The 22,484-nt window shown below is 39.2% G+C and overlaps 1 protein-coding gene across 2 annotated transcripts in view; it reads right to left on the reverse strand.

The window, feature by feature from the left end:
• The window catches only part of PDK1 (pyruvate dehydrogenase kinase 1), a 46,478-nt gene extending 23,994 nt beyond the window's left edge, over nucleotides 1–22,484 (reverse strand). Inside the window, exons 1-9 of one of the 2 annotated variants that reach the window (XM_042243717.1) lie at nucleotides 22,202–22,484; nucleotides 20,304–20,445; nucleotides 18,827–18,883; nucleotides 17,609–17,680; nucleotides 12,980–13,164; nucleotides 12,579–12,674; nucleotides 11,505–11,582; nucleotides 9,757–9,833; nucleotides 7,883–7,981 (exon numbers count right to left, since the gene is read on the reverse strand). In XM_042243717.1, coding sequence (XP_042099651.1) covers nucleotides 7,883–7,981; nucleotides 9,757–9,833; nucleotides 11,505–11,582; nucleotides 12,579–12,674; nucleotides 12,980–13,164; nucleotides 17,609–17,680; nucleotides 18,827–18,883; nucleotides 20,304–20,445; nucleotides 22,202–22,403 — 1,008 coding nt within the window. In that variant the 5' untranslated portion in view covers nucleotides 22,404–22,484. The remainder of the gene's footprint in view (nucleotides 1–7,882; nucleotides 7,982–9,756; nucleotides 9,834–11,504; nucleotides 11,583–12,578; nucleotides 12,675–12,979; nucleotides 13,165–17,608; nucleotides 17,681–18,826; nucleotides 18,884–20,303; nucleotides 20,446–22,201) is intronic. The other variant, XM_004004588.5, reaches the window with a different exon arrangement.

Genomic DNA, 22,484 nt, shown 5'->3' on the forward strand with positions numbered 1-22,484 from the left:
GCAAAGTGTCTGTCTCAGGAGGCTGAACAAATAGCTGAGGAACGGAGAAAAGCAAAAACAAGGAAGGAAGGGAAAGGCACACCCAACTAAATGCAGAGTTCCAGAGAGCAGCAAGGAGAGACGAGAGGGCCTGCTTCAATGAACAATGCAAAGAAACAGAGGAAAACAACAGAAAGGGTAAGGCTTGAGACCTCAAGAAAACTGGAAAGATCAAAGGAACATTTCATCCAAAGATGAGCACAGTAAAGGACAGAAACTGTAACAACCTAGTAGAAGCAGAAGAGATCAAGAAAAGATGGAAGGAATACACAAAACAACTGCACAGAAAAGTTCTTAATGATCCGGATAACCACAACAGTGCAGTCTCTCACTCAGAGTCAGACATTCTGGAGTGTGAAGCCAAGTGGGCCTTATGGAGGCGCTGCTGCCAATAAAGTTAGTGAACGCGACGGAATTCCAGCACAGCTATTTAAAATCCTAAATGATGACGCTATTAGACTGCTGTACTCAGTATGTCAGCAAATTTGGAAAAACCAAGAGTGGCCACAGGGCTGGAAAAGGTCAATGCTCATCCTAAGCCTCAAGAAGGGCAGTACTAAAAAATGTTCAAACACCAGACAATTGCACTCATCTCCCATGCTAGTAAGTGTGTGTTAGTTGCTCAGTCATGTCCGACTCTTTGAGACCCCATGGATTGTAGCCGTCAGGCTCCTCTGTCCATGGAATTCTCTAGGCAAGAATACTGGAGTGGTTGCCATGCCCTTCTCCAGGGGATTTTCCTGACCTAGGAGCAAACCTGGGTCTCCTGCATTGCAGGCAGATTATTTACCATCTGAGCCACCAAAGAAGCTTCCCATACGAGTAAGGTTATGCTCAAAATCCACCAAGCTAGGCTTCAGCATTACATGAAACGAGCACTTCCAGATGTTCAAGCTGGGTTTAGAAAAGGCAGAGGAACCAGAGATCAAACATTCGCTGCATCATAGAAAAAGCAAGGCAATTCCAGAAAAACATCTACCTATGTTTCATTGACTGTGTGGATCATAATAAACTGTGGAAAACTCTTAAAGAGATAAGAATACCAGACAACCTTACCTGTCTCTTGAGAAACCTGTATATAGGTCAAAAAGCGTAAGTTAGAACCAGAGATGGAACAACTGACTGGTTCAGGACTGAGAAAGGAGTATCACAAAGCTGTTTACTGTACCCTGTTTGCTTAACTTATACACACAGCATATTATGCAAAACCCTGGGCTGGATGAGTTACAAACTGGAATCAAGATTGCCAAGAGAAATATCAACAACCTCAGATATGCAGATGATACCACTCTAATAGCAGAAAGCAAAGAAGAACTAAAGTCTCTAAATGAGGGTAAAGGAGGAGACTGAAAAAGCCAGCTTAAAACTCAATATTAAGAAAATCTAAAAAAAAGAAGAAAAAAACCTAAAAATAAATAAATAAATAAATCTAAGATCATGGCCTCCCTCAGAAGATCCCATGCGTGTGACTGTGGTATTGGAGAAGACTCTTGAGAGTCCCTTGGACTGCAAGGAGATCCAATCAGTCCACCCTAAAGGAAATCAGTCCTGAATATTCACTGGAAGGACTGATGTTGAAGCTGAAACTCCACTACTTTGGCCTCCTGATGCGAAGAGCTGACTCATTTGAAAAGATCCTGATGCTGGGAAAGACTGAAGGCAGGAGGAGAAGGGGATGACAGAGGATGAGATGGTTGGATGGCATCACAGACTCAATGGGCATGAGTTTATGTAAACTCTGGGAGTTGGTGATGGACAGAGAGGCATGGCGTGCTGCAATCCATGGGGTCACAGAGAGTCAGACACGACTAAGCGACTGAACTGAACTGAAGATCATGGCATCTGGTCCCATCACTTGAAGGCAAATAGAAGGGGAAACGGTGGAAGCAGTGACTGATTTCCTCTTCTTGCACTCTAAATTCACTGTGGATGGTGACTGTAGCCATGAAATTATAAGATGATTCCTTCCAAACAGGAAAGCTATAAGAAACCTTGATTGTGTTAAAAAGCAAAGATATCACTTTGCTGACAAAGGTCCGTAGAGTCAAGGCTATGGTCTTTCCAGTAGTCATATATGGATGTGAAAGCTGGACAATAAAGAAGGTAGAGTACTGACAAATTGATGCTTTTGAATTGTGGTGCTGGAGAAGACTCTTCAGAGTCCCTTGGAAAGCATGGAGATCAAACCAGTCAATTTTAAAGGAAATCAACCTTGAATATTCATTGGAAGGACTGATACTGAAGCTGAAGCTCCAACTCTTTGGCCACCTGATGTGAACAGCTGACTTGGAAAAGACCCTGATGCTGGAAAATATTGAAGGCAGGAGGAGAAGAGGGTAACAGAGGATGAGATAGTTGGATGGCATCATTGACTCAATGGACATGGACATGGCATACTCCAGGAGATGATAAGGGACAAGGAAGCCTGGCATGCTGCAGTCCATGGAGTCATGAAGAGTTGGATGATTTGGCAACTCAACAACAACTACCACCAAAATTACAGGAAATAAAAGGGATTATGATGGAAAACCATGAACAACTGTATACCAATAAATAAGAAAACCTAGGTGAAATAGACAAATTCTTAGACAAACTACAGAAAGTAACTCAGAAAGAAATAGAAAATCCGAATAGATGTATAACAAAGAGATTGAACTGGTAATCAAAACTCTTTTCACAAAGAAAAGAACAGGCCCAAATGGCTTCACTGGTGGATTCTACCAAACATTTAAAGAATCAATACAAATCCTTCAAAACCTTCTAAAATACAGACAAGGAAGGAGCACGTCTCAACTTATTCAAGGCCAGGATTATCTAATATCAAAAGCAGACAAAGATACCACAAGAAACTACATACTGATAAATATCCCTTATGAATATCGATGCAAAAATCCTCAATACCTATCCCCAAAATGCACAGTTGGTTCAACACACAAAAATCAATCGTTCTAATACACCAACTGGTAGACTTCAGAACAAACACCACATAATCATCTCAACCTACCCAGAGAAGGCACCTGATAAAATCCAACATCCTCTCATGATACTGCTATAGTTGTTGTTTAGTTACTAAGTCCTGCCTGACTCTTTTGTGACCCCATGGATTGTAGCCCACCAGGCTCCTCTGTCCATGGTATTTCCCAGCAAGAATATTGGAGTGGGTTACCATTTCCTCATCCAGGAGATCTTCCTGGCCCACGGATCAAACTCATCTCCTGCACTGGCAGGCGGACTCTTTACCACTGAGTCAGGGAAGCCAGTTTCATGATATATACTTAACAAACTAGGAATGAAAGTAAGCTTTCTCAAACCTGATGAACAGCTGATATCACACTTAATGATGAAAGACTGAAAGCTTTCACTTTTAAAGAAGAAAACTTAACTTGTATGTATGTGCTGTATGTTTAGTCGTTCAGTCGCATCCAACTCTTTGTGACCTCATGGACTGTAGCCATCCAGGCTCCTCTGTCCATGGAATTTTCCAGGCAAGAATACAGGAGCGGGTTGCCATTTCCTCCTCCAGGGGATCCTCCCTGCCCAGGGATCAAATGGGAGTCTCTTAGTCTCCTGCACTGGCAGGCAAGTTCTTTGTACTAGTGCCACTGGGAAGCCCTAGTTGTATGCATCAGTTCAGTTCAGTCGCTCAGTGCTACTCTTTGTGCCCCATGGACTGCAATACACCAGGCTTTCCTGTCCATCACCAACTCCCGGAGTTTACTCAAACTCATGTCCATCAAGTCGGTGATGCCATCCAACCATCTCATCCTCTGTCGTCTGCTTCCCTTTTTGCCTTCAATCTTTCCCAGCATTAGGGTCTTTTCCAGTGAATCAGCTCTTCGTGTCAGGTGGCCAAAGTATCGGAGTTTCAGCTTCAGCATCAGTCCTTCCAAGGAATATTCAGGATTGATTTCCTTTAGGATGGACTGGTTGGATCTCCTTGCTGTCCAAGGGACTCTCAACAGTCTTCTCCAACTGTTCAAAAGCATCAATTCTTCAGCACTCAGCTTTCTTTATGGTCCCAACTCGCACATCTATACATGACTTCTGGAAAAACCATAACTTTGACTAGACGGACCTTTGTTGGCAAAGTAATGTCTCTGCTTCTCAATATCCTGTCTAGGTTGGTCACAGCTTTTCTTTCCAGGAGCAAGTGTCTTAATTTCATGGTTGCAGTCACCATCTGCAGTGATTTTGGAGCCCCAAAAATTAAAGTCTCTCACTGTTTCCATTGTTTCCCCATCTATTTGCCTTGAAGTGATGGGACCAGATGCCCATGATCTTTGTTTTCTGAATGCTGAGTTTTAAGCCAACTATATCACTCTCCTCTTTCACTTTCATCAAGCGGCTCTTTAGTTATTCTTCATTTTCTGCTATAAGGGTGGTGTCTAAAATGTGCCAAAAGCCAGGGAATAAATAAGTAATTGAGAGGGTTACTAAGCCCAGATCAACTACTTAATGAATTCAGTTGAATAAGTAAATGTTTGTTTTTAATAGCATAATAAAAAAATAGCTCATTATATCAAAGAGTTGGACATGATTTAGTGACTGAACAACAAAAATAAACATGGAAGAAGAAAAAAATGACTAAAAGTTCTCCTAAGATCAGCAAAAGAAAAAGATACCAGTTCTATTCAGCATTGTACTAGAGGTTCTAGCCACACCAATTAGGCAAAGAAAAAAAAATCAGATTGGAAAGGAAGAAGTAAAATTATCTCCATTTGCAGATGACATAATCTCGAGTAGAGAAAATCCTAAGGCGGTCACAAAAAATATTATAAGAACTTATAAATGACTTTGGCAAGGTTGCAAGACACAAGATCAATACACAAAAATCACTTATAGTCTTATATACTGGCAATATATAATCCAAAAATTAAATTAAGAAAACAATTCCACTTTAAAAGCCCCAAAAAGAATGAAATATCTAAGAACAAACTTAATAGATGAAGTGTAAGATTTGTGCACTGAAAATCGGAAAACTTTTTTGAAAAAAAAAAGATTTAAATTACTGTAAAGACATCCTGTTGTTCATGAACTGGAAGACTTACTTGATTTAAACAAAGAATTTGATCCCCATAAAAACTCAAGCTGATGTTTTTTTGCAGAAACTGACCAGAGATACCTACAATTCTTATGAAAATGCGTGGAACCCACAATAGCCAAAAAAAGTTGAAATAGAACAACAAAGTTTGAGGAATCACATTTGTCAATTTCAAAATTTACAACCAAGAAATAATAATCAAAATGTTCCTAAAGCGAGATATGCAGACCAATGGAATAGAATTGAGAATCCAGAAATAAACATATAAATTTATAAGCAATTAAATTTTGACAATGATGACAGGAAAATTCAAATGAGAAAAAATAGTCTTTTTACAAATGGTACTGAGAAAACCAGATTATCTACAGGCGAAAGAATGAAACTGGATTCCCTATTTCAAATCATTTACAAAAATTAACTCAAAATGGATCAAAGACCTAAATGTAAGAACTGAAACTTTAAAACTCTTAGAAACAAAGGCATATATTATTGTGACTTTTGAATTAGGCAATGGCTTCCTACATGTGACATTAAAAGCACAAGCAATAAATGAAAAAAAAAAACAGAATAATTCTTCAATAATTTAATTGAAGAATTGAAATTCTTCAAAATTAAAACCTTTGTGTTTCAAAGAACACTCAAGAAAGTGAAAAGGTAAGCCACAGAATGAGAGGACACTGGCAAATCATATATCTCATCAGGGACTAGTATCAACAAGAGAAAATAAACAAATGGAGAAAACTCTTACAATTCAACAATAAAAAGACAACCTACTTAAAAACTGAGCAAAGGATCTTAATTGACACTTAAAAAAAAATACCATGAGATACTAGAATCAGAATGGCCGAAGAACTGATGCTTTTGAACTGTGGTGTTGGAGAAGACTCTTGAGAGTCCCTTGGACTGCAAGGAGATCCAACCAGTCCATTCTGAAGGAGATCAGTCCTGGGATTTCTTTGGAGGGAAAGATGCTGAAGCTGAAACTCCAGTACTTTGGCCACCTCATGCAAAGAGTTGACTCATTGGAAAAGACTCTGATGCTGGGAGGGATTGGGGGCAGGAGGAAAAGGGGATTGACAGAGGATGAGATGGCTGGATGGCATCACTGACTTGATGGACGCCAAGTCTGAGTGAACTCCGGGAGTTGGTGATGGACAAGGAGGCCTGGCATGCTGTGATTCATGGGGTCGCAAAAAGCTGGACACAACTGAGCAACTGAACTGATAATCTAATAGAACGGCTATAATCAAAAAGACTGACAATAACTAATGTTGGTAAGGATGTGGAAATATTGCTACCTTCATTCATTACTGATGGAAATGTAAAATGGTACAGTCACTTTTTAAATCAGTTTGGTATTCCTAAGAAGTTAAACAGTTACCTATAGACAATTCAGATTTTAGGTATATACATAAGAGACCCGAAAACCAATGTTCACTTATACACAAATGGCAGCATTATTTATAATAACAAAAAAAATGAATGGATACATGCTATAACATTATATTGAGTGAAAGAAGTCAGTCACAAAAGACTACTTATTGTATGACTGAATTTTTATGAAGGGTCCAAAACAGGGAACTCCGTACACAGAAAATGGATTAGTGGTTGCCAAAGGGTGGGGAGAGGGAGCAGTGAGGAGCGACTGTTAAAGAGCACTGGTTTTGCTCTTGGGAGTGAGGAAAATGTTCTGAAATTAAACAGTGGTATGGTTACACAATCTTGTGAACACACTAAAAACCACTGACTTGTGTATTTTAAAAAAAGAACACTAGATACCTTCAAAGTCTCTGAAAGATGATTACTTCTAGTTTGGAATTCCACGTATGAACTTAAATACTGGGAAAATGGCAACTGAGGCTAGGCAACTGAGAGGGGAGATGCTCTAAGAGAGCTAACTCCTCAGCTACCATAACCAAAAGCCAATATTTGCTGTCTAAAAAATTTTAATTTCATAAACAGCACTATTAGAAAATGTCTTTCAACTACAGCAATATGAAATAACAAAAAGCCTGTCTCTGAGTAGTGACCTACAAGCGGCAAGGAACTGACACATTTCCTTTTCATCTCTCTGCATTTATTAGTTCGATACAAAATTTAAAATGATTATTTAAAAAAGAGAAACATCATCATACTCTAAGGAACTGAGCTATCTAAGAAAAATGTAGTAGAAATGGCCTGGGACTAGGGTCCATGAACATGAATTTGAGCAAACTCAGGGAGATAATGGAGGACAAAGGAGCCTGGCGTGCAGGAGTCCATGGCATCACTAAGAGCTGGACATGACTCAGAAACTTAACAGGGCTCAAAGGACTGGCATCCTGTCCTGTGTCACTTATTGGCTATTGAATAATGAGTTAATCACTCTGTCTAATTTCTGTAAAATTGAGAATAAAATTACCTTTGCCCCTTACTGAAGAGCTGTTAGGAAAATCAAATGAAACACTTAAAAGCAGATTTAAAAACATTGTTTAAAAAGGAGAAATTATGTCCTATCTACATAATACTGTAAAATACCCAAATATTTTAAATTTTACTTATCAAAGTAGATATCAAACTGGACAGACATGATTCTGCAAAACTGTCTGTCTCCAGGGTTTACTTTAACCTGAATCATCTGGATGAAGGGTCAGAACAGAAACAGACTCAAGGGAAAATTTCATAACCTGTCAGATAAATGAAACAATGTGCATATTATCTAGCAGGAAGAGGGTTTCTTTCTCCTAAGAATAAATTACGTCTTCTGGAAAACATGTACATGTCTGTACATTAGTTTTAAAAACCTAAAAAAACAGCACTTACCTTCACAGTCAAATCCTCTTTACCCAGTGTGACATGGACCTGAATAGGCGGATAAACACCTTTGTCAGCGTGATGCTCCATCGTTGCTCTCATTGCATTCTGAAATACATAAGGGTTACGTTAAAAACACAACTTTAAAGAAAGAGAGAAACAAAGTATAATTTTCAAGTATATATGCACTCCTTGATTTTTTTTAAATTTAATGAAAACATGCCTAAGAATCATAATTCATAACTCAATTTAAAGGACTACTTCTAAAAAATGTCAGTTTTGGAGGACTTGGTAGGTAAGAATCCCAACTAAGTTCTGCATATTTTCTAAAATCAGAATCTCAACATTTTTAACTAGCTTTATATGAAAGCAGAAAATTCTACCCAAATATTTTTATAATTTGGTAGATAATGGGCAAAGTTTATTTTTGAAAACAGTCTCATCTCTATTTTAAAGAACCATTTTAATTGTCATAAATTGCTTTAAGGAAAAGCGATTTTTTTCATTTAGTACTAATAGCAAGTCTTATGATGATGTAGAAATAAATTAATTTACTACTAATTGGAAACTGGAATATTTATTTACACAGTAAAACAGTTTTGACCGATTTCTACAGGATACAACGGTACACAATGTCAACAGAGCATAAGCACTAAGCAATAACATGACATATAGCGTTGAAGCAGGAACTGCTAAGACTACACACAGTTTAAAAGGCAAAAGGCTGGACTGCACTTGGAGTGTGTAGCCCTGGGACAGAGTCCCCAGAGGAAGACGTTCTGTCATCTCTACCGAAGGCTGTTTAAGATCAGGTTTCAGCCATTATTACTGATACAATATAAAGTCTGTTACATAATATGGTAATATTTCTTTTATTAAGCATCATAGGGAACGAGATCTTTAGGTGACTGAAATTTCAAGAAAAAAATTACTTTTAATCCTTTAAGTGCAAATCGTTTATTCATTTAACCACTTCGGTAGAAAGATTTTTGTACGATATGAGATACATTCTTGCTGTCTTAGAACCAAGAACATTTTTCAGTCTTTGTTGTTCTAAGACAGTCAGCTCGTTTTTCTATGTTTCAGTGTATTTTTCTTTTTTCATGATCAGGCTGAAAGCCACCTCATCTCTCTTCCACCTGCTCCTGGCTGAAGACAAGGTAACCACACTGAGAGAGGCTACAGGCTTAATGTGGGGTAATATTTTCAGCCACATGGACCCATACTCCTCATCACACACTTTCCTGTTTACCCGCAACTGTCTTTGGTATGCTGCTGAGAAAAAAATTTACTCTCAACATTACGAGCACAATTGTATTTAGTTTTCAAAATTTGTTGTAAAGAGCAAATGTAACAGCAGAAGTCACATAAGTCAATGTAAGTGACTTTCTCCACAAAAATGCACACAACGCATATGGCAGTGGGACTGTGGTCCTTTAGGGGTGGAGAATCTTCTTCTAAACATTTCGCTTTGTAAAAATACAAATAAAACTGTATCAAGCACCTATAATGTGCTGCCATTGTATAAGACATTTAGGATGTTATTCTCAATCTTCATAGCAACCTGGGTAATAATATTGTCCTTGTTTGACAGAGGAGGAAACTGAGGCTTGGGGTTGAGGGACTTGCACAAGGTCACACACATCTTAGGTGGCAGAACTGGAATTCAAATCCAGGTCTTCCTGAGCCCCAGGTCTGAGCTTACCACTACACTGAGGGCATCAGTGTTGACCAACAGCTTATCTCCACTGATGTGCCATGAAACACCAAAGGATATCTTTTAATGAAACTGAGGAAAACCTGGTAAAGTATTTAAACTTTCAAAGCAGATTCCTAACCTTAGGAAAGGACTGATAAAGGTGATGTAATACTATGTTACAAACCTTGAAAAGTTCAAACACCATGTGATAGAGATGGGATGGTACATAAACCACTTGTATTGGCTGTCCTGGTGATTTTGCTACAGAGCAGAAGAGAAAAATATGAAAGTACAGAGAGATGTGCTTAAAGCATTTTAAAGAATATATTGTGTAGTGCTGAAAAGAAAACATTTACTATGGAGGATGGTACTACTGGGGGGAGAAGGGCTACACCAGTTTTTCACTTTATCTGTGTTTGAATGCTGGGCTCACACAGTTTATCCCTGCCTGTGACAACATGAGCCCTGCAGTCACTCTTGCAATCCTGCATAACCATCTACCAACCCATCTTCCCATTCTTGTCTATGATGGTTGAGTCTGTTTAAGACAGTCTTACGGTCAGAATTTTTTCCTTCCAAAAAGGAGTGTTAAAGTCTTTAAATTCCATGGTCCAACTCACATAAATACATTCTTTCATTTAAAAAGCCATTTTTTAATTGTTTCACCCAGGTGGGATGCTTTGTTTTATTCTGGGCATTTCTGTGCATATAGATTCAAATAAAAACTTTGAGCTAGCATTGACTTATCAAGGGCCACTAATTATACATTCAAACATGTAATAGGAGCCCAGTTGGGGGTAGAGAACAGATAATAAGCACAGCAGAACTTTCAGTAAAGGAGTATAAGAGTCGCCATACCTCAGAATTCTCATTCAGCCAATAAGCTGGACTCTCCAATGAATAAACTGGCTCTTGGAAACACAGATGGTACATCTGGAAACTGCCCACAGCAGTTCAGGTTCCCAAACTATCACTTGTGCCTTGTGGTTCTTATTCACTGAATGTACTATTATGGCTTTAGAAAAACCAGGCAACTCTATTTTCAATGCGGCAACTTCTTCCACTGCCCTCCCACTCTAAGGTCCAGAATACAACTCAGCAGAAGCCTATTTAATTTTATTCTTCTTACAGGGTCATTCTAACTGAGGTAATGTCTCCCTCTATCAAACTACCCTACCTCCAGGGAAAACAGAGAGAGACTCATCAATCTCCTTGCGAGGCATCTAAACCTTCTGTGTCCAAAAGAAGACCATCAGAGATAATCAGAGTCTCAAACAGATGGACATCTTTCTTTCTTCTTTTACATCTCCAGTCTTTTTACTTCCTCGATAATAAAAATTTGGTTTACAACTAGGAAGTAGAAATCTTAAAGGGTAAACCTTACATTAGTGAAATACATATAAAAGTCAGATGTAATTTTCCTGAAAGCATTAGTCGCTCAGTCGTATCCGACTCTTTGCGACCCCCATGGACTGTAGCCCACCAGGCTCAGGCTCCTCTGTCCATGGAATTCTCCAGGCAAGACTACTGGAGTGGGTAAGCCATTCCCTTCTCCAACGGGTCTTCCCGACCCAGGGATCAAACCGGGGTCTCCTGCATTGCAGGCAGATTCTTTACCATCTGAGCCACCAGAGAAGAATCACTTTTTTCTGTGACTAACCAGGAAATAAAAAATATGCAAAGAATCAATATTACCAATTAAAATAATGAAAATGGGAAAGAAAAAGGTAAAATGTCTTTCAGAAAAAATCCAACTAAATTAAAAAATATACATATATACATACACATAAATACATATATTTTTAACATGATTTTTCTCCCTCAGCTTTCATATCCAATAAAGAAGTTGTTTTATATTAAAACAAATCTAACTTATCATTCCTTCTCAGATAATCATAACACTAATCATTAAGGAAAAGGCATCAGGCTTACCATTTAGTTCTTCAAGTTCTAGTTCAGGAGAGTTAATATAATACAAATCACACAGACGCCTAGCATTTTCATAGCCATCTAGTGTGAATCAAAACAAAAAAGTAATTAAATAAATTTACTTTTGCTTCATGAAGATGGCAATAATATATAGACAAATGAAATTTTAAAGCTTTCTATAGAAAAAAATATACTTTAATAATCTTAGTTTGGGGAGGTCTTTTTAAAGTATGACATGACAAAGCCTAAGGCCATATAAAGCAAAAAGTGACAGATATGATTACAAAAAATTTTTCAAATATCTATATGGGAAAAGACACCATAAACAAAGTAAAAAGAAAACCAGCAGATTGAATAAAATATTTACAATACATGTAACGAAAATTTAGAGTTGGTAAGGGTTTAGGGAATACTCACTTTCATTCATTGTTTGATACATTTTTGGAGTTATAAAATTTTAAATGCATTTTAAATATTTTTAATTCTAGAAATCCTGCCTTCTAAAATACTGGCAAAAGTCAGCACATATATAAGGATGTCTACTGAATACTGTTGGTGATAGAAACAACAGAAATATGCATCAATAGGAGTATGGATTAATACATTCTGATACATCCCCAACAGTCATTCAAAAACCTGGTGTATATCCACATGTACTACACATGGCACGATGTTTGTAAATTTACAGGAAAACATACACAAAGTATCCCATGTTCCAAAATCAGCAACGTAAGACCAACAATTACGTGTGTGCACAAGCATACACGGTACAAACAGAAAAAGCTGTGGCAAGATACAAGCCAAACTATTATGAATTATGGCTTCAATATAGGGAATTAGAAAGGAGGGAATAAGGAAATACTTTGAAGTCAAACAGATACCCTCATAACATCATCATGGTATCAACAAAACATTCATCCTATACGTAGTACACAATTAGCATTATAAAGCCATTTTCAAACCCATGCATGGGTTATATCATTTTATCTCATGATTCAAATAACTGCTTTAATAGCAAGAAAAAACACTCAACAATTTTGATTTTGGCATTCTTTCTGAAAGGAGAAATGTATTTACCTTTAATAACTTCAACCACATTGCAGTTTGGATTTATACTTCCAACGTGTTTTCGATGAGATAGGCTTCCTTTGCCTTTTCCACCAAATAATAAAGCTATAAAAAATTAAAAAACAAATAAAATAAGCTAAAATACATAATGCCGCTGTCTGGATTTGAATACTGTTTCTCTAATTGGTACCAAACAGTAGGACAAGTATTTTCCTTAAAACATAAACATTTTACATAACGTTAAACATAAATTTAAAACCCGCCTTTCAATGGCAGTCTATTTGCTTTCCTTAATACAAAAAAAAAAAAAGTAAAATTAAATGTTCTCCCTAAAAGGAAGTTTTCTAAATAAATGTAAAATATACCAACACAGATTATTTAGCTTCTTCTCTTGACTTCCAGACACTTACAGTGCTGATTAAGTAACATTCTAATTGAAATTCGACTCATGTAGAAACGATCCAAAAAATACTGAACATTCTGGCTGGTGACAGGATCCACCCCGAAGCTTTCCTTGTATTCAACCACACCTTCAGCCATTGTGGGTATCACGTCATTGTGTCGGTTCCTGATCCGTATCACAGTGTCTGTAAAGCTAAACAAATCTGTCTGTCAAAACAGCCAAATATTTTGGCAAGTGAATGTGATACTAAAATCTAAATATAGCCAATTATACTAGACAAGAAACGCCTAATTCAGTAAATGAAGCATCAAGGCATGTTTTCTTACACTTATTTAAGTATATTTCAGATCATAAAATATACCATCTCTATAGAGATGTTTTCAGTTCAGTTGCTCAGTCGTGTCCGATTCTTTGTGACCCCACGAATCACAGCACGCCAGGCCTCCCTGTCCATCATCAACTCCCAGAGTTCACTCAAACTGTCCATCGAGTCGGTAACGCCATCCAAACCATCCATCCTCTGTCGTTCCCTTCTCTTCCTGCCCCCAATCCCTCCCAGCATCAGGGTCTTTTCCAATGAGTCAACTCTTCCCATGACGTGGCCAAAGTACTGGAGTTTCAGCTTCAGCATCAGTCCTTCCAATGAACACCCAGGACTGATCTCCTTTTGGATGGACTGGTTGGATCTCCTTGCAGTCCAAGGGACTCTCAAGAGTCTTCTCCAACACCACAGTTCAAAAGCATCGATTCTTTGGCGCTCAGCTTTCTTCACAGTCCAACTCTCACATCCATACATGACCACAGGAAAAACCATAGCCTTGAGTAGACGGAACTTTGTTGGCAAAGCAATCCCTCTGCTTTTCAATATACTATCTAGGTTGGTCATAACTTTCCTTCCAAGGAGTAAGTGTCTTTTAATTTCATGGCTGCATCACCATCTGCAGTGATTATGGAGCCCAAAAAATAAAGTCTAACACTGTTTCCACTGTTTCCCCATCTATTTCCCATGAAGTGATGGCACCAGATGCCATGATCTTCGTTTTCTGAATGTTGAGCTATAAGCCAATTTTTTCACTCTCCTCTTTCACTTTCATCATGAGGCTTTTTAGTTCCTCTTCACTTTCTGCCATAAGGGTGGTGTCATCTGCATATCTGAGGTGATTGATATTTCTCCCAGCAATCTTGATTCCAGCTTGTGCGTTTTCCAGCCCAGCGTTTCTCATGATGTACTCTGCATAGAAGTTAAATAAGCAGGGTGACAACATACAGCCCTGACGTACTCCTTTTCCTATTTGGAACCAGTCTGTTGTTCCATGTCCAGTTCTAACTGTTGCTTCCTGACCTGCATATAGGTTTCTCAAAAGAAAGGTCAGATGGTCTGGTATTCCCATTTCTTTCAGAATTTTCCAGTTTATTGTGATCCACAGTCAAAGGCTTTGGCATAGTCAATAAAGCAGAAATAGATGTTTTTCTGGAACTTGCTTGCTTTTTCCATGATCCAGCGGATGTTGACAATTTAATCTCTGGTTCCTCTGCCTTTTCTAAATCCAGCTTGAACATCTGGAAGTTCACGGTTCACGTATTGCTGAAGCCTGGCTTGGAGAAATTTGAGCATTACTTTACCAGCGTGTGAGATGAGTACAATTGTGCGGTAGTTTGAGCATTCTTTGGCATTGCCTTTCTTTGGGATTGGAATGAAAACTGACCTTTTTCAGTCCTGTGGCCACTGCTGAGTTTTCCAAATTTGCTGGCATATTGAGTGCAGCACTTTCACAGCATCATCTTTCAGGATTTGAAAGAGCTCAACTGGAATTCCATCACCTCCACTAGCTTCGTTCATAGTGATGCTTCCTAAGGCCCACTTGACTTCACATTCCAGGATGTCTGGCTCTAGGTGAGTAATCACACCATCGTGATTATCTTGGTCATGATACTCTTTTTTGTACACTTCTTCTGTGTATTCTTGCCACCTCTTCTTAATATCTTCTGCTTCTGTTAGGTCCATACCATTTCTGTCTTTTATCGAGACCATCTTTGCATGAAATGTTCCCTTGGTATCTCTAATTTTTTTGAAGAGATCTCTAGTCTTTCCCATTCTGTTGTTTTTCCCCTATTTCTTTGCATTGATCACTGAGGAAGGCTTTCTTATCTCTCCTTGCTATTCTTTGGAGCTCTGCATTCAGATGCTTACATCTTTCCTTTTCTTCTTTGCTTTTCACTTCTCGTCTTTTCACAGCTATTTGTAAGGCCTCCCCAGACAGCCATTTTGCTTTTTTGCATTTCTTTTCCACGGGGATGTTAAGAAACTCCGAAACAAAAAAAAAACTTGTGAAATGTAATTATTTTCTTGTAACTCCTAAAAGTAAGGGCTGCCACAAAACACAATCCTACAAATGTGAAGGGTTTTCTTTAACTATCATCAACTAAGATTATTTCAATACCCGCTATGAGGATGGGATCCAGGCACAGTCAGCATAAGAGAAGACAGAGCACTTGCTTCCAGGGAACACATGCTCTGTAAGGAATGAAGATGAATGAGCCAATAAGGGCTGTTTGTTTTGGAACCATTCCCCAGGTTCAAGAGAGAAAGGGCCACTTAGAAAAGTAGAAAGGAATTCTAATTCCATTCTATGAGTTTAAAAAAATGGGAGAGGAAAAGGTGAATGCGTGTTCAGAGAAAAATCTTCAAGCTATCCAGCATTTCTATTTCTGTCACTTGAAGACACTACTGCATGGCTTTGCCAACAGACATCCATCTAGTCAAGGCTATGGTTTTCCAGTGGTCATGTATGGATGTGAGGCCTGGACCATAAAGAAAGCTGAGTGCTGAAGAACTGATGCTTTTGAACTGTGGTGTTGGAGAAGACTCTTGAGAGTCCCTTGGACTGCAAGGAGATCCAGCCAGTCCATCCTAAAGGAAATCAGTCCTGACTATTCTTTGGAAGGACTGATGCTAAAGCTGAAGCTCCAATACTTTGGCCACCTGATGCAAAGAAATAACTCACTGGAAAAGACCCTGATGCTGGGAAAGATTGAAGGCAGGAAGAGAAGGGGACGACAGAGGATAAGATGGTTAGATGGCATCACTGACTCAATGGACGTTGAGTTTGAGCAAGCTCTGAGAGTTGGTGATAAACAGGGAAGCCTGGTGTGCTGCAGTCCATGGAGTCACAAAGAGTCAGACATAACCCAGCGACTAAAGTGAACTGAACTACATGGCTAATTTAAAGAAGTAAATAAAAGAGGAAAGAAGTCTTAGTTGTGAAGTAACGAAATCTACCTTGCAATATAGCCATCAGAACGCACACTTCCAAATGACTGCTTCCTCATTCAAAGTCTTCAGAGTCATCACCTTGACTACTATTAACCTATTCCAATGATGCTCTCATTGCTCAAAATATTTTTGGAATTCCTAGTTTATGATTAGTTTCAAAACCAAACTGTGTATCCAAAATACAAACAACAAACTCCTCAAAAACAATTCATCATTTCTAGTTACTTCTTAATCATTTATTTCACATCTCTCTTTTTTTGTCAAAACCAAAATAGTGTTATTTTGCCTGGCTGCTCAAGTTATTTTTTAAAAATTCAGCTCTGAATGACTATTTTCCGAAGGTTTTTCTGCATAAGGTTTACTTTTAAGTTAGACTGGATGGGTCTAAATCCTTTCACTGTCCATGTAACCCTAACGCTATTTTAAGACTTTTTGTGCACAGACAGTATCTCTTTTTGCACAGACAGTATTATTTCAGTAGTCATTTTAAAGAGTAAACGACATCAGCTGTGTAAATTTTGCTGCATACCTACGCAAATTCTTGTTATTTTCAAACCAAAATCATGTTTAAAAAGTGAAATGTTGCTACTACCTTTAAAGACAGTAAAAAAAAAAAAATGTGTAATGGACTTGGAGGACAACAACAGGGACAGTCTTAAGTTCTGAGCAACATTCACTGGAAAAAGCAGGTAACTTGCCTTAGGGGATTATGAGGCTTATTAGTCCTGGTATGTTGACTATTAATAGGTCACATTACTTACATTGTCTCGTAGACCACAGTTCATAAACTACAGCCAAGTTTCTGTCTTGTAGGCCTTCAGTGTTTGTTGAAAGTTTAGTTTCCAATCTTTCAAAATTAGGAAATCTAACTTAAAAAACAAAAATAACTAGACTTGCAGTTTTTCTTATACCCGCCCCCTCAACACACACACACATATCACGTGATCTGGGCAGTGTTTCTGCTGGGCAATGTTCAGTAGAGCTGAGAGGCTGTCCTTTAGAAGCAAGCACTCATCACCAAGTCTTCACCAGTCTCCTACCATCCAAGCGGCCCTGAGACCACATCAAGATCTCCCCTGATCACCACATTTGAACTGCATCTTTCTTTACACTAGAGTGAAGAGAAACGTGAAGTTTTTCTTATGCCCAGTCCAATTTCTGAATTTATGTTACCTGGCTGGCCTGTATGGACTGTGACAGACACATATACCATCATATGTTCTAAAGTAGTGAAAAACCAAAAGTTAATCAATTTCCCTAAAATGATCCAATAGCAATACATTTACATTTTTATATGATGTTCAAAGAGTAGATGAGGTTGTTTTATATGATGTTCAAATAAGGCAAAACAACTGTACTTACTCATAAATCGTTTTAGCATCTTCAGCACTTTTGTCCTTAAACTCAAGAAGCTCTTGAAGACTCTGGATATACCTAAAATGTAAATCAACCCCTTGTAAGACTGTTCTTTTACATTTTGAAAGTCCAATATTGTGAGAATGATCAAGAGGCATTTTAAACATTTCTTTACTGTTAACTAACTTTTAGCAAATTATGGTTGAAGTGGGATTTGTATACCCACGCACATTCAAGCAAAGTCCCTGACAGTAATTAGAAGGTACATTTTCTCCTAAAAACGTAGGTTAAATTTGATTTGAGAATTTCCTACTTTTTTTTAAAGTTCTCTACTCGAAGTAGTTTTTACATTTCTTAAAATTACCACTGTCCATCACAGTATAAATATACTGATGGTCATGGGAACTGAGTCTGTCACCAACAATTATGTGATCTTGGGCAAATGACTTAACTTGTCTTAGTCTCAGTAAAATGTGGAGGCCAGCTTACCTTGGTCTAAGAATCTAACTTAAATGTCTGTTTTAAAACCTTAATTTTAGATGTTATGTCCAGTCAGCAGATGCTTATTGAAAGTCTACAATCTAACACATGGTTCTTCTAAACAACTGAACGAAAACACAAAAGCCATGAAAATGCTCGTTTTTAATTTACCTAAAAATATGATGGAGCAAATCACCTGGTAAAGGAGCAAAATGAGGAAAGTCAAATGCCTCTCTGAAGGTCATGCAGCAGAGGACAATGGCAGTGCAGGGCCAGAGCCAAAACACCTATCATTCAATGACCTTCTTCAGTGTAACGTCTCCTTTGGCCGGATCTTTAGCTGCCATATTTTAGTAGGTGTCCAGGGGCAGTGCAAGTGTTTTAAAAATCTGCAAATCCCCATGTTGGTTTGGAAAGTTGTTTCTGACAAACAGTATGCCCTACTGCATGCCAAGGCATTCCAAAGTCTAGTGATTCTGAGTCTACTGTTGTGACTTAACCCTTACTCTTCATTGGCAAGAACAATTATGCTTTAATTCAGAAGATACTGAAATCAAGCAGGACACTGGGGTGCTCCTGGGCACAGAAGCCTTTCCATGTCTCCAATTTCATATTTGTAGGGAATAGACGCCAGTCTCCATGACCTTCCTTGAGGTCCAAAGGGCAGGTTCAAACAGGTGCTAATCAGGGAAGAGAGAGGATGCAGAGACAAGGGAGAAGCAGCCAAGAGACAACACTGCACACCTGGAGTCAGTCTGGTTTCCCTTCAAGAGATAGACATCTCTGAATTCTTTCACGGCACTAAAACGCCCAACAAAAGAAAGATATTAGCATTTTTCATCCCAGAAGGTTTGATAATCTCAAGAAGCACATCAGGAGACCACCTGAGGCCAGATTAAAGGCCTGCACGTACCCTGATCATTATCAGCAAGCTCTTCCTGAACCACTGCTATAAAACTCCTCACCAAACATCCCTGGGTTGGGACACACAGTTTTTCAGGGCAAGATCCTGCTGTATCCTCCATTGCCTGGCAAAGCAATAAAGCTATTCTTTTCTACTTCACCTAAAACTCTGGCTTCAAGATTCAATTCAGCACCAGTGAACAGAAGAAGAGTTTTTGGCATTAAATTGTCAACATCTACAATGTGTTAGGCACAGATATTTTAAAAATGTAACATATTCTACTTTTAACGATTTTTTTTTAAAAGGAATAAACCTCCATAGAAAATTGCATCAGAGTTCCTAAACAAATGCCTCTTACTTAAACCACATTTCTAACTATTCCATTTTTGGACTGGAAAGTATCTGATTATCAATTATGGAGCAGTCATTGTTTCTTTCACTTATTTTACAAAGTTGACATTATATCAGCTTCTCCCATAATTATATTGCTTACAACAGGAAAGCTAGGATCTCCATAAATCATAATTGGGAAATGCCTTGCAACTAAATTTTTCCATTTACGACAACTCTGGCAAACTCTTTTGTTTGAAATGTATAGTGGTTAACAGAATAACACTTTTAATAACATTAACAAGAAAGGCTGTATACAAGTGGCCACATCTGCATACACACCCTTAATAGCTCTACTGTCATTTTTAGAAGAGAGATCATAGTTTCTACACAATTCTAATAACTAATTGGTTTTAAATGGTAGAATAAATATTTTAACTTTTGTGACTTATAAAGATATACTTCAATAAGATAAATTCAGTTTATAAAAAATATTTACATCCTTTAACACATTTTATTAATCTGACTTCAACATACAGCAGTAGAAACAAACAAATCTGAGTTTGAATCCCATGAATATTTTTGCCTTAGGCAAAGGACTTAATCTGTAGGTACCTCCATTTCTTCATCTGTAAAATGGATGCCCACTGGGCAGGGTTATTGAAGGGATTAAAGGTAAAGTATATAAATCTCTAGCTATCAATTTATGGTAGATATTTTTATTACATTATAAAATAACATCCTTGGAGATTTAATAATATGAATCTTAATTACAGTGTCTGTATTTCTGTGCATTTCTGATTGTTTTTTCAAAACCAAAATGTAGTACAGTCCAGGATTGAGGTGACAAGCCCAGATACACCCAAAGGAGGAGGAATGCTGCTACTACCTTGAGACACCACTGAAGAGTAAAAAAGTATTTGCTTTAACTTTGGGTAAAGTCTACAACTCTACTCAAATTGCAAACACAAGAACAGTGAATCTTACCAGCTCTGTACCAACTGAACTGATGGTGTCCGGAGAAGATTATCCGGAAGAAGACTTATTTCTTTCATTATATTTGCCAATCTCACAGGCAACTCTTGCCGCAGAAACATAAATGAGGTCTTTTCACAAGCATTCACAGATCCTGAAACCAAATACAGTGTGAATAGCAGTAAGTGGAAGCCAGAAGGCAGAGAGAAACGCAGAGTTATTTGGCAAGTGATACCATCACCACAATGACAAGGCAAGAAGAGGAGCAAGGGACAAGACAGTCCAGTCTCTAGGGCTGTGTGACATTCTGAACCACCTTCCAATCACACTGTAGAGCATCAGTGAGGTTACTTTCCTGTCTCCATTATTCACATCTCCCATCTTAGAACTAAGACAACCTAGGCAAGTCTGAGCAAGACACAGTCTGATTAACCTAGGACCTGTAAAAAGCCTATCCTATATAACCTGTTGCTATCATTTTAAAAACTTGTTTCCTAACTTTAGGTTTATAAGAAAAACCTGTCTGATAAGCAGTGGAAATTCTGACATGTTCATGAGAAGATTCATTGAGTCCAGGTAGAACCACTATACTAATTGCCATAAGCAAAGAGTAAATGAAGAGTAGTCTTTCGGGCAACAGAAAGCAAAAGCTGCCAATGCCTCCTCTGCGATCATCTTCAAGCTTCTCCCCCAGTAGGTTCTATTCAATTGTCTGATTCCTGGAAAGCAATCTGCTTCTTCCTCCACTCCTACTCAAGATGCTAAGCAGAACAGTTGTAGAATCGCATTTGGCAAGCAGTTCCATTTAAAGTTAAACTAAAAAGTCATGTTATTTCAGTGATGCATTTTAAACTCACTGATTTGCTCTTTTAGCAAGAGACAACCATAGCAAAAACTAGATTGTCAATAGGAATAATCGTATTAAAAGAAAATATTTTCTTGCGGAAGTTTAATGGCATACTTGGGAAAGAGGTCAAATTCACCGTCTTAATAACACTACAGTCATTTTAAGGTAAAAACAAAAACCAAGAGCTTTGAACCAAACAAAATCGACACTGTAAACCACAAGTTTAAGTGGCTAACTACGCTGCTATCTTTCAAGCCACTAGTGATCCGTTGGTGACCAAACCGACTCACAATGCAGAAGATAACTCTTGTCTAGTCGAAATTTTGACTTGATTAGTCTTTCCATTTCACCTAAGCGCCCCACTATGAGAAGTCAAAGTTAAATGCCTGACTTTGCAATTCCTCTGCATCTTTTCTAGAGAAAACCAGGAAGCACTCATCTGAGAAAGAGGAAAGCGGAGAGTCACTTTGGTAAACAAACCCCATAGCATACTGTACCCACGCACTTTACACGTGCTGCGGACTCTTGTTGACGAAATGAACTGTACGGTTGGTGGAAACTTAAGCCAGTGGCAAGGAAAACATTCTATGAAACACCGGGCCAGTCAGAACCTGCTTCCCCTATCAGCATGCCACTTTTATGTAATCATCATATGCAAAACTGAGCATTCATCAGCACTCTGCAGAATCTGAACGTGACTCCCGGAGGTGTCAGCACACTCGCCTCTCACTCGGGCTGGGCTCTTCCGAAAGCGCCTGGCTGGGAGCGCGGAGGTGCACACGTGCGCTGAAAAGAGGTTCGAGCCCCGGGCTTGTTTTTCAACAATACACGGGGAAAAGGCACACTCTCCCAGTTATCTCTCGGGGGCGCGGACGCCTGCACCTGAGCAGAGGGATCCGTCCGCGAGGGACGGAGGAGGCGCCCGAAGCGCGGGAGAGACGTTGAGGAAGGGGGCGCGCCGGCGACGAGAGGGCACCCGCGCGGGCCGGGCCCGGCCCGGGTTAGCGGCCGCAGCTCCCGGCTGGGGTTGCGCAGGAAGGCCCGAAGCCCGGGCCCTACTCACCGAAGTCCAGGAACTGCTTCATGGAGAGCGGGGATGGCGAGAAGCGCGCGTAGAAGTCCACTTGGCCGGGAACGCCGCGTTCGGGCGCCGGGCCGGAGCCCGAGTCCGAGGTGAGGCTGCGGCTGACGCTAGGGCCGGCGGCGCGCAGCCCGGGGCCCGGGCCGGCCGAGGTGGCTACGCGAAGCAGCCGCGCTAGCCTCATGCCGAGCCGCGCCGGAGGAGCCGGAGCCCCGGGCGCCAGGTCGCCGCTCCGCCGCTCGGCCGGGTGGTACGTGAGGGACGT

The sequence above is a fragment of the Ovis aries genome, chromosome 2 (assembly GCF_016772045.2).
Source record: "Ovis aries strain OAR_USU_Benz2616 breed Rambouillet chromosome 2, ARS-UI_Ramb_v3.0, whole genome shotgun sequence".
Taxonomy (NCBI): domain Eukaryota; kingdom Metazoa; phylum Chordata; class Mammalia; order Artiodactyla; family Bovidae; genus Ovis; species Ovis aries.